Source organism: Sarcophilus harrisii, chromosome 2, assembly GCF_902635505.1.
Source record: "Sarcophilus harrisii chromosome 2, mSarHar1.11, whole genome shotgun sequence".
In the NCBI taxonomy this organism is placed as follows: domain Eukaryota; kingdom Metazoa; phylum Chordata; class Mammalia; order Dasyuromorphia; family Dasyuridae; genus Sarcophilus; species Sarcophilus harrisii.
In genome coordinates, this window is record NC_045427.1 from 109,184,417 (window position 1) to 109,200,931 (window position 16,515).

Below are 16,515 nucleotides of genomic sequence, written 5' to 3' on the forward strand. Positions count from 1 at the left end.
TTAGAATGGACCAAATCTAAGCTAATGACACGATGAAACAAGAAGGATATTAAAACAAAATCAAAAAAACTTTCCTGAAAAAATTATATCTAATAAAACAAACAACTGAATTGGAAAACAGATCAAAGAGAAATAATTTGAAAATCATTGGACTATCTAACAGCTAAGACCAAAAAACCCCCACAAAAAAACCCTCACATATTTTAAGATATAAAAGAAAACTATCCTGATCTTTTGGGAACCAGAAGGAAAAGTAGAAAAAGAAACCTCCAAAATAAAACTTTTAGGAACCTTATAGGCAAAATCCAAAGTTTTTGAGTTAAATAATATTATTGCAAGAATCTGGAAAAAAAGAATTCAAATATGATGGAACCAAGATCAGAGTCACTCAAGACTTAGCAACCACCACTAAAAAGGAGTGGAGAGCTTGAAATATATTACAGAAGGTGAATGGTATAGGCTTAAGGCCTATAACTTAAATCACTCAGCAGATATAATAGTATAGAAGAAAAAAAAATATCTGAAGCTAGATTTGAACTCCTGAGGCAGATGAGTTGTATAATGGCTTAAGTATTGTTATAGGAAGACCATGGTTGAAACTACAGGTATATAATAGAGATAAAAGGGAGGGAGGGAAGGAAGGAGGGAGACAGAAACAGAGGAAGAGAGAGGAGGTGGGGAGAGGGAGAGAGAGAGGGGGAAAGAAGGAGAGGGTGAGCACAAGCAAGGAAGTAAGCATGCACTGCCTTCCTCTGTGATAAGCAATTATCATTGTGCAACTGCCAAGGTGATATACCCCGTCATAGGTTCTATTTATCCTGGATAAAGTACAATTCCTTCTTTGGGCTTTCATTTTTTCCCTCTTAAAGCTCTAAAAACAATTGCCCCTTTTTGTTGGGCATAGTTCTCTTTGCTAGCCTCAGCTCTTTCTGAGCTACACTCCTCTTACAGGAAGTGTTTTTATACTCTTACAGAACTGTGCAATGGTTTTACTGATTTGAAATCAATTTCATTGTATTTTCATTTTCAGTGTAATACTCAATGTTCACAATAATATAAAATCTTATTAGATTGTAAGCTCCTTGAGATCAGAGACTGCCATTTTTTGACGATCCATCTTCAGTGTCTAGCAAGTGCTTTACACACCAGATACTTAATATTCATTCAGTTGAATCTTGAAGTGACACAAATTATGGAAAATTTCCGTGGCTTTAGAGGTGTTTTCTATTATTTACTTTCATATTTTGACAGATCTATGATCTTACTATTGTGGGTATTCCTTCTGTCAGGGAGATCATGGTCCACTTTTCATCTTAGGGGATTCTTTTCATAGATTTACCTAATGTGCTGAGAGCTTTCCTTTGCTCCTTTCATTATTCCAAGTATACCAGTACTACTGGAGCACTTGAGCTGTCCTTCAGCTAACCCTCATTCTGGATACAAGACCAGTAAATTGCTTTTTTTTAGTCATAACTGTCATCAATATCATAAAAACCATAAAAAATAAAAATCATAAATTATTTTCTGGCTTCATTGGCAGGAATAACAAAATGGAAGTGGTTTGACTTCTTCAATATAGTACTAAATTATTGGCCACTGGGAGGAAAAGAAGATTTCACATTAAAAGTCAACGAATTAAACTGATGCTTGTAGATAGAGAAGCGTGTGACTCTTAGCACCATCTATCCCTCCTTCCATCCAGGCCTTTATTGTCCTAGCAGAAACAGAAGTCATAGGACTTTGGGCCCTTTTGTATTTTTGTCTGTTTCGTGGGTTGCCATGGCCAGAGAATTCATTTTCCTGTGGCCAACTTTCTGGTGATAAGCCTTTCTGTATTTAGCTAGGCTGGTCCTGGGACAGGAGACAACCTGTCATCAGGGCTAGACTCAAAACTTTTCCAGCTTGGCACAATCTGCCATGACTGCAATTCTGCTGGCATAACCTTTGAGAATTCAGGGTCACCTTCACAGCTTTGTGAAACACTGGAAAAGGACTTCTTTGGAGAACGGATAAGATCTGATTAATCAAGACACCCTCATCCGTAGACCAAAGGCACAGAAAAGAAAAGCTGTTCTTCACTATTTTTCAGAAGGCGAACCCATTTGGCAGAATTTGTGTACAAAAACAAAATGGAGCCTGGCCAAGTTCCACAGAACCTATCTAAGAACAGAGACAAAAGCATCCCCCATCTGCCCATCAAGCTAAGGAGCATCTTTGTCAGGTACCTATATAGAAGCAGATTTTGGCAGTCCTGATTTTCCCAGGAGTGAGAAACTTGAATAGTTTGAAAGAATTCACCTCCCCATGAACAATGGTACAAAGAATCTACCTTGCCTCTTCTGAATTTATCAAAGAGCTCCTATGTATTTTATCTTTTCCCACTTAAGAAAAATCAAATCATCCTCACAGAAGACAACAGGAAGTCTCTGTGATTTCTCCAATGATTTGTATTACTGTTTTAGGAGCTTAGGTCTAGAGAATTGCAGGAGGTGGGTAGGGGAGGTGAGTGGATAACTTAGAGGGAAAGAAACTTCTCCACTGTTACAGTTATTAAAGGCTAGAAGTAGCACTTGAACCCAGGTCTCTCGGACCCCTAATCCATCATTCTGTCCTTTACATCCTACTACCTCCTTTGTAGAACACTATTTCTATTTTTCAACAATTTCAGAAAAAAAACCTATTTTCTACTGTTGATATATATCATTATAGGATTTGTAAATCATTTTGCAACTATCTCATTTTACCCGTAGGTGCATTTCTCCATTTTACAGATGAGGAAACTGAGGCAGGCAACTGCCCAGGTTCATACAGGTTGTGTGTGAAGCTGGTTTTGAACTCAGATCTTCTAGACCTATGTTTCTCCAAAAATCCTCCAGCAGATCTCGATCTGGAGTTCTTAATCTTTTTTGTGTCATGGACCCCTTTGGCCATCTGGTAAAAATCTATGGATGCCTTCTCAGAATAACATTTTTAAAAACATAAAATAGATAGGATTACAAAATTAATTATATTAGAATATAGTTATCAAAATTAAAAACAAACAAGCAGATCGATTGTATTATAGGAAGAATGGAGGAAACGGAATTCTCCCCAAGTGGCACCTGCAAAGACCTACCCCAAGGTAGATAAACTGCTGGACCTGGAATTATTAAGACCAGAGGTCAGATCTGGCCTCAGATACTTATTAACTGTATAACCCCAGGGCAAATCATAACTTCTGTCTACCTCATTTCTCTGGCAATAAAATGCTCATTTCTCCATCTATAAAATGAGGACCATAAAAGCACCTACCTCATAGGGTTACTGTAATGATCAAATGAGACAGTTGAAAAGTATCTGGCACTTAGTAGGGGCTTAAGAAATACATATTCCCATCCCGAAAGGTCACATGAGCCAAGGTCAAAAAAGCCCACAGCTTCTATGGGACAAAAATCTTACCAGGACGGCTCTGGTTTCCTCTTCTTTGTGCGGTTTGTGCTCAAAGTGACCACAGAGTTTTCTGAGCTGTATTTGCTTGGAAGTAAGCCTAAGGCATTTTTGCAGGAATCATGCATGTTTGTGCAGCCTTTGTGATGGCCAACCAAATCAAGGTAGGAAAAGAAATCTTAAGTTTCTAGGTTACTGGTATCCATGCTCTCAAATCTGCTGAGCAGAACGGTGTTTCAGTTCTGCCTAATATACATTTTAAATACAGAGCCTCCTGGTATTTCCTCAAAGATAAATTTTGAGTCTTCCCCTACAAAGTAGGACAATGGAAGACATGCTCCATTAATAAATATGGGGGAACCAAAGGATCAAGGAGCTAGAGCTAGGATCTTGGAGGTCTTCAAGTTCAATTCCCTCTTTTTTTATAGATGGGGAAACAGAGGCGCAGGGAAATAATCATGGGATGATCAAGGTGAGAGTTTGCCCTACAGGAAGGGATCTTAGAGAACATGTAAACCAGTCCAATCCTTTCGGTCAATAACACACAGGGTTATATACATAGAGAAAAATCACAGCTCTAGAACAGATCTGGCCCCAGCTCTATTTTACAGAGAGAAACTAAAACCTAAAATGATAACTTGTCCAAGTTCACACAGCTACTTGATTTGAAGCCATTTCCCTTGATTCCAAATTTAACTTTTTACTATATCAGTTTATCTGTTTTAAGGGAATGAATGAATAAGCAACAAATAATACTACAATATGCTGGGCACTGATTTGATTACTCTACCCAGGGCAAGAGGTGGAAAGACTTGGGGAGGAAGTAATACAGTAGAATTGGTAGGAAGATGGTTAGACCATGGTGTGGTAGATCTGGGGCCATCTAGATATGGTGAACTCTGGTTGTTTCAAGGGAGTGTACACCAATTGCATTACAAAAGAGCTTTACCTTTGTCCCAATACTCTCCAAAGTAAATCCTCTTTTTTTGGCTCTGGGGTGGCTTACTGACCTTTGGGTCATGGACTAAACAATGAGATGAAGTTAACTGAACCTGAGAAGTTGGTCAGAAAAGTGGCTCTATTTTTACAGTGCTTTCTGGAAAAAACCTAAGTCTTCCCAAACCCAGATCTCAGATAACCACCCCCATCCACTGCAACACAGAAAAAAGCCTACAAGATCCTTTCTGTGGAGCTCTGACTAGAGGAAAGAAAGCTCTGGGAATAGAGCAGCTGCTGATCTCCTCCCTGCAAGAGAACATTCCTTTCACTTGATGTTATTTGCTTTAAGAATTGTCTGTGCTTCTCTGGGGAAAATGACATACTACTCACCTTGGCTGGGAAGCAGCAGGATGCAAAAAAGTCCCTGAGTGTTAGTGTAGAGTTCCTCTCCAAAGCAACCCCCTTTCATCCAGATTGGAAAATACCCTGACATTCCCTCTCCTTCCCCCATCCATCCAATCCCTAGAGAAATTTCTAGGACGCAGCAATCTGATATGATGTATTTATATTTACATGGTAAATTTTAAAGCAATAACTACATTGATCAAACATATTAGAAACCATAAAAAAAGTTAAGAACTAAAATGTACATCATACACGTGTATATATATTTTTTACACAGAGGTAAAAAGGCTTGTTATAAAAAATCAATACAACAGGTTTTGACTTTTAGGATACAGGTACATAATGAATTATGCTTCAGGCACTTTAATTGGTAAATGTGAGCAAATAGCTTGGGGTGGGTGGGAGAACCTTCACAACAATGACAAAAAAATTTTGGTTAACATTTTGTTACCACAGGTATAAAAATAAAATCTGAATAGTTTTTTTCTCTCTCTCTCTGATGATTGAAGTCAGTATTGCAAAGCTGACTGGGAAAATACCACACACTGTTCAGCTGCAGTGTGGAGAGTAGGGAGAGATATTTACAAAAGTCCCCATGGGGTCTGTCTTTGGGCCCTTTTACACTGTCTTCAGAAACCAAAAAGAGCACGGGTAGTGGGAGCTGTTGAGGGTCAGCCCAAAGGGTACTGAAGGGAAACAGGGCCAAGGAAGATTTCAATAACAGGTAACAGAGGAAGAAGATCCCACATACAGAGGCTGCTTTGGAGCATGTCTTCTTACTGAAATAAATAGGAGCACTTAAACTGGGATCTGACCAGAAACTTGGGTTAGTGTTTGTTGTGCTTTGTAGAGACTGACACCTTCCAGAGGACATCACAGAGGAATGAACACACTGGCTCTCGCGGGAGCCTTTGGAGGCTGGTTTGATGTTCGACAGAGTTGCTAACCAAGGCCGGTCATTTGCTACCAGGGACAGTAGAAACTCTTTTCCAATTCTAGAGAATCAGACAAATCTACCCCTGTGCCCCCTTTCCAACTAGAAGGCTTAAATCAGGAACTGCTACGAATTGAGCACTTGATGACTCTAGGTCAAAAGCACACTGGGCACGGTTTTTGTTGTTGGTTGTTGATAGTTTTACTCCAAGCACTGTAATCAACTCCCCGAGAACTGGAAGAAAGCAAAACATTCCCAAGAAGGTTAATCATGGCAAACACTTTTCCAATGTGATTGGCAAAAAGAAGAGAAATCCCTTTCCTCGAAGACGGATGTCCATGTGCAATAAGGAGGGAGGGGTGGATCAGGCCATGCACTCAACTGGCAACTGATTGCAGAAAGAAATTATGGCAGGAAGAGCAGTGCCAGCGTTGATGGACAAGCCTACCCCTAACGGCCTTGGAACGGTTCTGATTGTACTATGCTAGTTACCGCTAATTGCTCTACATTTTTCATTTTTTTTTTTCTTATTTCAATAAAAAAATTATTTGGCTATTCCTTGTAATAAGTTAGAAAAATACTCTTTTCCCCAGCTAATTACAAGCCTGGTACATAGAGAGAAGACATTTTTTTTTTTTTTTTAAATAGGACAAGTCTGTTGGAAACATCTGCACACTCCTAATGACGACATCAAGACTGGGTGCTGAGTCAAGGGAGAAAGACACTTAGGCATCGGGAAGTTTTTGTATTTTACATATGGCCTTATTTTTCTTTTCAAGTACAAATTTGGAATTTGGTGACGTGGAAGTGATTAGGAAATGCAAAAACAAAATCTTAAGCTTTATGACGGTTAAAATTTTTCCCTCTATACAGTTAATATAAAGTCTATTTTGAAAAAGCTTCTGGTTTCATTCACCAAAACCTTAGTGTTTCTCTAAAATCCTAGTGGATCTTGACAACTGCTTTTTGTGTCTGCCCTGGATTCCTACTATCCATCTGCAGAACAATGAGCAATATAGGAATTATTTGTAAGTTAGTGTTTTACTCTAAGTTGGAGTACTTGAGGGAGGAATGTGATTGTTTAATTCCCATCCTAGAACCACCATATTGCAGAATTCTGGGGAGGGAAATCAGCTGGACCAGCCTCCTAATTTTAGAGAGAAGGAAGCTGAGGCCCACTTAAGGAAAAGTGATGGAGAATCACTAATTTAGAGTGGGAGGGGATCTTGGGTCATTCTGGTCCATTCCCCTCATTTTGTTTTGTAGACCAGGAAACTGGCCTAGACAAATTAAGTGACTTGCCCAACATCACATAGGTTATAAGTGGGAGAGTCAGAATTCAAAGCTAGCTTTTCAGATTTCAAATGCAGTGCCCTTTCCATTGAACCACACAAGATCACACACATAGGGTTGGGACTGGAACCCAGGTCCACCTGTCTTTTTTTCCACCATATCATACTGCCTCCCTTTTTTTCTACTTAAATCCTTTAGATTCTATTTTGTAATTATTTGGGTAGCTCATAGAAATCTTAAGTTGCTTCTCCAGCATTAGCTGGAACCATGTGAAGTTTGAGGACTCCTCCTGATGTTAAGGCTTATTTCTCATTGTCTTTGCATGAACGGATGTTTTCCATTAGTGAATAATTTAAATTCATTTTTTTCTTTCTTTTTTCCTTTTTTTTTTTTTTGCAAAAGAAATGATGATGGACTGGAAACAAAAACTGCAGTTGACATGACATTAGAAATTTGGCTTTAGAATGGTAATAGCAATATCGTGTTGTAGCACACGCTAGCACACCTTCTATACACATAATAACTGACTGCAGGTTCAAATACTTGTGGTGGGATTTCATCATTCTCACTTATTTTGGTAAGTACCCCGAGTTTCTGGGTACAGGTGGTTTGTCAAGGCAAGCTTAACGAGATATAGTCTTGAGATGCTCTTCCCCAAACCCCCAACCAAGAAAATTCCCTGCAAATCCACAGTTCCGCCGGTAGTCTCCCTTCTTCTGAAGTGGAAAGCTGGAAGGAGGGAAGGGCCAGGGAGGGCGGGGACAGGGACTATAAACACGTACAAGACAATCAGTTGGATTACAGATTATTAATACAATAGTCTATGCCAAAGGTTAATTTCATTACAACATTGGGGAGGGGGCGTATGTGTGTGTGTGTGTGTGTGTGTGTGTGTGTGTGTGTGTGTGTCTGTGTGAATGATTAAGAGTGCTGGCTGGAGCTCAAGTGGCAAACCCCTCCGCGGGCTTCCCAGGCTGGAATGGTGCCTCCAGGGGCAGCAGGGCCGGGGTGGCCCCCATGGGGCGGGGCCCCCAAGGGTACGGAGACAGGGAGACGAGCCCGGGCACGTCTTCACCCGGCGGCTTTGTGCTTCCCGCCACAGCACCTACAGATCACCCCACAGTTGTAGCAGCCTCGGAGGGGCAGGTAACAGCACATACAGGGGGCCAGGAAGGACAGGGCGATGAGGGCCATCCACCGGAGGCAAAACTTCTCATCGCTGGTGTCACAGGAGCAAGGGTCCGTGTAGTCCCCCTCGGGGTCGGACATACAGTGGTAGAGCATGCTGTCCGCGCACCACATACAGCTGACTCGGCGGATGCAAGTCCTGACGGGGTCAGGGGCGTCCGGACACTGGCCCCTGCGGTTCTCCTCGTGGTTAAACATGTCCCTGCAGTACACGCAGCGGGAGCGCTCGCCGTCCTCCTTCCTCCGCCGGGACTTGACACGGCTGGGCTGAGTCTTAATCACGCCACCGCCCCCTCCCTTGGGGTCATCCCCCATGTCGAAGTCCGAGTGGTCGACGTAGGGGTAGGTGTAGTCGTGCTTGGAGGCATCGCCCTTGGAGGCGAAGCGCACGTAGGAGTCGATATCCTCGGAGGGGTCCATGTACTTGCCCCTCACCGGGGCGTGCCGGTAATCCTCGTAGCCCGTGATCCAGATCTTCTCCCGGGGGTTGATACGCACAATCTCCTCCTCGTCATCTGGGAAACTGACCTGTCGGTACGGTCTCGGGATGGACTGCTCGAGAACAGGGTTGGGAACAGGGAGACACACAAATGGGATTTATTTAATCAGTGACCAATCAAAATTAAGGCTGTCTCTTGATGTACCTGGCATTTCTCCTCTCCCATCCTCCCCCAAAGCATTGCCGGTCAAAGGCACCATTTAATAAACATTTTTATTTGTATATAAACATACATGTATGATATTTAAAAATATATTAAATTATTTCTCGAGGGCCTGCTATCACACAGTAAAAGAGTAATAAAAAACCCTCAAAAACCTTCAAATCTAGTTGGGAAGGCAAGCCGATATAGAATAAGAGGTTTTCAGAATAGCTCAGAGTAAGAGAAGAAAAGGTAGCAGCTTCTAGAACTTCATTAAATTAATGATCATCAAATTAATTGTACAAATTATAATGACTAGAATACAAGGAGTCAGCACAAGTATGTGGGAAAAGGAAAAGCACACAGTCTTTATTTACCCTCCTCACTTAAGGCCCGGCTACAGAGACAGACTGAGTCTACAGGCTTCCTACCCTCACCTACTGTCCTTTGGACAGGATCACGGAAGAGCTGAAAGGAAGGGAAAGCATGGATTAGGTGCCTACTGTGTGCCAGGAAGCTTGTATGGTACTCCCATGTGTTTTGAAATTTTAATAACTCAGGCCACAAGTATAATAGACTCTATTAAAAGCATAAAGTATGTTTATTGGCATTTAGGACAATACTATGACAGCACTGTACATAATGGGAGAAAAACATGGCGTAATGATAACTAGCTTCTGTAAAACAGAGGCTCTAGGTTCAGTTTCTATTTCTGACGACTTACTATTTGAAGAACCTTGGGCAAGCCATTTAACACTATTCCTCCCTTTACCTCAGTTTCCTCATTTGTAAGATAACTGGATTTATTAGCCTCTGAGGTGCTTTCCAGTTCTAGAGCGATGAGCCTAATGATTCTTGCTTCAGACTGTGATAAATGAAAAACGGTCCTCACAGACAAAAAGGTTAAGTTGAGTCCTGTGGACTGAATTGAATCTACATGAGCAGCAAAAAGGAAATTTTGCTACTTTATCTCCAGGAAAAAAAATTAGGTCATTTCTATTTTAAATCACTAAATTAAAAAAAACCAAACAAACTGTACAAAAGGGTTTATGAAGACAATACCAGACAGCCTCATCATCTATGTAAAACTGTCTTTAAGAATAGCAGGGATGATTTTTTTTTTTTTTTTTTTGGTGGTTCTTGAATCATTTTACTCACACTTGACTCTCCATGACCCTGTTTGGGGATTTCTTGGCAAAGGTATTTGAGTAGTTTGTCATTTCCTTCTCCAGTTCATTTTGACAGATGAGGAAACTGAGTCAGAGAGGATTAAGCAACTTGCTCCAACTTACAACTAGTAAGTGTTTGAGGCTGAATCTGAACTCAGGTCTTCTTAATTCTAGGGCCAGTGCTCTATCCACTCTGCTACTTAGATGATTTACATGATCTTATTTATGGATTTCTTTCCCTATTTCCCCATGAACACTGCCATATAGTTATGAAGTGACAAGATTGAGAATATGGTCTATGGCCATGAAATCAAGTAGAACCTGGTTCTCACCAAAGTTTGGGGACTAACATTCTTCTGGATGAGTGGAGCCCGAGGCTTGATAAACACTCATTTTTGGAAGCTGGTTTACATGCCCTGAGGCAGTTAGGTTAGGGTAGCAAAGGACTATGTTTTAGACTACCTAACTCATCCATTTTTCCAGATACCATTTCCCCCACCCCCAGACTCTGTACAACTAGAACTGTACCCATGTTCTAAGCAGCATGTGTAGTGTTAATGGATTTGGTTTTTAAATGAATCTGATCCCAGACATCCTTTTAGATGATGACATTAACACCTTACATAGAACAGGAAAAAACCTCCCACTTATCCTTGACGACAAACATTAGTCAGTGCCTACTATATATCTGTTAGTCACACAGGATACAAAGAGGCATAAGACGTGGCCTGTGTCCACAAGACACTTAAAAGTCTAGTTGGGGCGACAGAATATGTGCATAAAAAGAGCAGTAATACAAGGTAGCAATGGAACAGATAAGAGGAAGAGTAAGAATTCAGAGAAAAGAGGAAAGGAGTGATCTCTGTGGGTGATCTAGTCAAGGAAAACTTCATGGAGAAAACAGGACAGGAGTTTGGCCCTGAAGTCAACAGGGATTTATTAAGCACTGCTGTGTTGCAGAACCACAGTAAGTGCTGGGCACATGAAGAAAGGCAAGAAATAGTCACTTCTTGAGAGAAGCTCACACATACGAAGGGGGAAAGACCATGAAAATGAAGAATTTTACTCACTTGTTCAAGTTGATAGTGGTCAGCGCTATATTGGTCGTGAATATGGCCGAAGGTATATATACTCCGGTGTTCACAGGACATGGGAGAAGAGATTGTCCGGTTGGGTGGCTCCCTTTTTTGAGAAGAATTAGAAGAGCTGTCTGTAGCTGTCTGTATTGAGAGAGAAAGAAAGGTTAACTCATACTGTTATAATAAGAAAAGAAAGAGAATACTGTTAAATCTACTGGCAAAAATTTGGTTTTGTTTAAAACAAATACCTCCCTCCAATTATTGCATACTATCATTTAGCTTCTGAAAATTTCTTTTTTTTTTTTTCTTTCTGAGGTAATTGGGGTTAAATGACTTGCCCAAGGTCACATAGCTAGGAAGTGTTAAGTGTCTGAGGTCACATTTGAACTCAGATCCTCCTGACTTCAGGCCTGGTATTCTATCCACTGCGCCTCCTAGCTGCCCCCAAACTGTAGATATAGCATCTGTATCACAAAAATATGTATTTAGTGTAAACTTTTAAACAGTATAAATTGGACTATTGACCCAAGACTTTTTAATCCATGGAGACTCCTAGAATACTTCAACTAGCAATCACTGCTCTTCCAAAGAGAGTTTACATGATTCATAGAATCCAAGATGTAGAGTTAGAAGGTGACCTGGAGAGATCATTTACTTAGCCCACCTCTCTCATTTTGCAGACAAGGAAACAGGATTTAAGTGACCTGCTCAAGGAAAGACACTATAATCTCAAGAATCTTCCCATGGAGAATACATAGCAAGTAAATTGTCATGGAATAGCCTTTAGATACCATTTAGCCCACCCTCTACCCATTTTATACTTCAGGAAACCGAGGTTCCAAGAGATTGATCCAAGAGTCAAATAGACAGTAGTAGTAAAGGCAGAATTTGAATTCAAATTCTAAGTTGTGTGTTCTTTCCATTATTATACTTTGATGGCTAGAGATGGAGAAGGCCATAGCTCAGATGCCACAAATGGGCAGGATCCACCTAGCTTCTCCTAAGGTCAAGAAGAGCACTTGGGAGAATTGGAAATTAAATAATTTTATGTAAAATCTCAATACTAAATTTTGTCCTGAGTCCTGAGCAAAACCAGCAGAAAGGGCAGGTAGGTGGTGCAGTGGATAGAGCACCAGCCCTGAAGTCAGGAGGACTTGAGTTCAAATCTGATCTCAGAGACGTAACACTTCCTGGCTGTGTGATCCTGGGCAAGTCACTTAACCCCAATAACCTCAGGGCAAAAAAAAGAATCACAGCAGAATTTATGATTAGAAGGTTCTAAGTTTTACTTTATGAGAAACTTTAGTGAATTACAGGGACAAGAATAAATAGGAAGGTAAATATGTGTGGGGGTAGCTAAAAGCTGCCCCAGCTAAAAGAACTGATGACACTGAAAACATCCACAAATCTCTCTAAGCTGCAGACATTAAAAAAAAAATACAATTTAGTTAGAGGGAACCTCTCATACCATCTAATCCAACCAACAGTCAAATCAAAATTCTCTACAAAATACCTGATGAGCAGTATATTAAAATAATAATAAAAAAAGACTAACTAACCCCATCCTTCTCACTGATTCAGAATAGCAACCCCCTTGTAACTTATAATTTTTAAGAATTTCCTGTAACACTGAGAAGAGGTTAAGTATCCCATGGCTCTTGCTTTTACTAGTATGTGTTAGAGTTGCCATGCAATCCATTCAAGAGTCATATGTTACTATATATTTAATAAAAAGTGCATTCACTTGAAAATAAGCATTCTTTGGGGCCTAGTTTAAAGTAAATCAGTAACTCACTTTTAGATTCTTGGATTCAGTTAAAAAAAAAAGTCTCCCCCCATTAACAAGCACTTAATTTTCCCCTTCTACTTCCCATAGACCAAAACAACAATAAGAACAACACTTGGTATACATAGTCAAGCAAAGCAAATGACTGGATTGGTCATGTTTGAGTCTATGACGACAGGTTTGATATTTTGCAAATCCCAAATCAGGCATATGAAAAAAGATGCTAATTAAAAAAAATAAAAATATACCTAACACTACCATTAGATTCTTTGATCAATTCTAACAGTTAAAAAGAGGCTTAACTCCACTTTAAAGTAAAATGGATTATGACAACAGGAACCACTTCACTACTGTCATTGTATATTTTTGTATGTCCAGAACATACTAAATGTATAAATTGAAAAATAAAGTAACACTGATTAATTTGGGTATAAATTCATAGACTCATAGGTCTTACCTTAAAGGTAGAAAAGATCTTAGAGTCCATCTAATACGAGCTTTTCTTTTTTACAGATGTGTAAACTAAGGCCCTAAGAGGGTAAATGTTGTGCTTAAGTTTACACCAGAAATAATTATATAAAAGAGCTAGAATTTAAACTAGGTTCCTAGAGTTCAAATTAAGAGTTTTCTTTCTGTATGGTACAGATACAAATATACACCTAAATTTACACAAATCTAAATGTAATGGAGACTAGGATGAAGTAGAGAAGTACTAGTGGTTGGAGAGATTATTTATTTAACCCAAAGTATAGGATTCCTTAGAACCACACTTTACACACTACATGACATCAGTCATTTGCTTATTCTAATATTGACAGATCTTTGTGTGACTTAAGGCAAAGATGAATAATACCTAGAATTCGAATGCAAGCCAAAATAAAAGTATTATACCTAGGGTGTCTTAATTGTGGATTAGGGCAGCAGTCAAATGAAGCTTTTCACTTGAATTTCTTCCCTCCATTCCCCAAATAATCCAGTTCTGATTGCTCTTAGCATCATGGCAATACAGGATTTGACTCTTAGAATATTCACAAAATCAGAAAACATTAGTGCTAAAAATCATCTTCAATTTCAATTCTCTTTCATCCTCCTTATTTTCCCAAGAGAGAAATTGAGGCTTGAAAAATGATATGACTTGATCTGGATTTCTATCCAGAATTGGTACTAGAAACCCTATCTTTTGGTTCCCAGGCCAACCGTTTTTCTATTATAACATTGCTTTTCTGTTCATCATTTTCAAGTTCTAAGAAGCCATGAGAGACAGGATATGTCAAAAGTTGAGACCTATTTACACTCTATAATACCAGGCAAGTTTTCCAAAGAGGTGGGTGTAAATTGCATAACTTAAAGAATGAATGTATAAGGTCACTGTGTAGGAAGGAAAACTACATTTTCACCCTTTCACCCATTACTTTATCTCTTCTAAGCTCTCCCTGAAGGCATGGGAGGGAAGACACAGTTCTGTGACATGGCCTATGGAAGCCACATGGAGCTAATGTGAGGAAGTCTGGACAAGTCTGGATGGCAGACAGGAAAGCCCAGGTTGGTGGAAAATCACTCTATACAGTCATGCTATACATCTAGAGTGCTGTCTTATTATTTTTTAAACTCTGAAAAGGTCAGTCATTAGGTACCAACATATGATCTGTACCTACAAGCCAAGTATCTGTCTGACAAAGATCTGTAATTTAAAAATAATTCAAGGTCAAATTCTTTTTTTCTGGGATTCTTTCAAGAAACATATGGTCAACAAATATATATGGTGCCAAAGCACCAACTAATATCTTTAATTCCCCCCACTCTGATCAGATCTAGTACTGACAATTAGCAGCAACATATTTTTTGGGGGGAGGATGGGAGTGAGATGACAGGTGATATATAATTATTGGAAAAAAGCTCAAAATAGTAGGATGCAACAAGGCTTAGTTGCCACCTAAGTGGTAACTAAAGGGCTTTTGCTCCTGGTTTGACCATGACTAGTAGGAAGACCCCAATTAAAAAAAAAAAAAAGAAAAGAAAAAGAAAAGGCCCCGATTAAGAAATTTTTTTAAAAAAGGTGATCAAGGTGATTTTTTTTGTAGTGACAAAATAGAAGACTTTGCTATATTACAAACCCAAGTGATTGACACACTATAGGCCTAATAATCATAAATGAAATTTCTTTCTTTCAGAAACTCCCATACAGGAGGATCATAGTTAAGATAAGAATTGGTTTGGGGAATCAGAAAGACCTGGGTTAAAAATCCTACATCAAGCACTAGCTCTATGACTTTGGGCATATCATTTAACCTTTTTCACCCCCAGGTTCTTTATAGGTAAAATGAAGAGGATGGACTTTTAAAATCCTTTCTAACTTTTATAATATGATTAATGATTCTATAGAGAAAGTACATTAGACTTGGAATCAAGACTAGCTAGAATTCAGTCTTTATATTACCACTTGCTAGCTGGGCAATTTAAATCAGAAATTCTGAGTCTCAATTTCCCTAGATATAAAAGGAAAATAATTGTATTTGTAGTATCTCTATCTTTATCTATAGATGGAGATACTACAAATACAATTATATCTATATCTATATTTATAGATATAGATATTTACCCCTCTCCTAGGGTTAGGGTTAATGTAAGGAAGGCTTATTGTAAAACCCAAAGTGTTATATATAATGATATAGCTTATTTATTTTCCAATATGTTCAACATATAACCATCAGTACAGCCTACAGTTTCTATTCTGTCTGGAAAATGTATCCAACCTTTTCATCTCAAGCAAACTTCTATCTCAGCTTAAACAATATTGAGGATTGTACAACCTAGGTCACTCCTGTATGGGATGAATCTACTTAGAAAGAACATAATTAGATTTTTTTTCTTTCTGTATCTCTTACAGAAAAATCAAGTGTGATATTTAATAATTCAGAGAAAAGGTGATTTAATGAACTGAGAAAGAGAAATAGGGCTAGACTACTCTAGAATTCTGGGAGTTGTCAATGTGTTAGCAAACAAATCCCTGCCCATCACAAGAATGTATGCTCTGTACATCATTGCAGATAAATGATCATCCAGTTCATGCTAAACATTTTCAACAAGTTTTCACAAATTATGCTGAAGAGTTGAAGACTCTATTGTCTTCTTCCCACCACCCCCATCCTAACAAAAATAACAACAAAAGATACAGCTGGACAAATAAACTAGTGAAACAAACAAAAAACAATTGGAGGCATTATTTTGCATGGAGAATTAATGGTGTTCAAGCTAAAAAGCACAAGCAAGACAACCATATGTAAGGCAGGCCAGAGTTGGACTTGTAGTGAGGAGATCTTGGTTTAAATCCCAGCCTGGATACTTATTAGTTCTGAGAACTCTGGGCATTCAATTTTCTCTCAATCTCTTCATCTATAAAATGGGAACAGTAAACAAAATATTTACTCATAGCATTGTTGCCAAGAAATTGCTTTGCAAACTAAGTTTTTTTTTTTTTTAAAAAAAGAATAACTTCTAGTATTCCCATAGTGTTTTATCATTTGCAAAATGTTTCACAGATGTTATCTCATAACAACTCTGTGACACAAGTGATATAATTCTCACCATTTTATGGATGAGAAAACTAAGACTGGGAAAGGTACAAAGCTATTAAGTGTCTAAGGATCTGAGGTAG

General features: G+C 39.1%; 1 protein-coding gene across 3 annotated transcripts in view; it reads right to left on the minus strand.

Annotated features, from left to right (window-relative positions):
- Window positions 1-4,913: 4,913 nt before the first annotated feature.
- Window positions 4,914-16,515, minus strand: part of SPRED2 (sprouty related EVH1 domain containing 2) — a 165,600-nt gene continuing 153,998 nt past the window's right edge. For all 3 annotated transcript variants that reach the window (XM_003758227.4, XM_023494902.2, XM_023494903.2), the window contains exons 5-6: window positions 11,066-11,215; window positions 4,914-8,737 (exon numbers count right to left, since the gene is read on the minus strand). In XM_003758227.4, coding sequence (XP_003758275.2) covers window positions 8,069-8,737; window positions 11,066-11,215 — 819 coding nt within the window. In that variant the 3' untranslated portion in view covers window positions 4,914-8,068. The remainder of the gene's footprint in view (window positions 8,738-11,065; window positions 11,216-16,515) is intronic.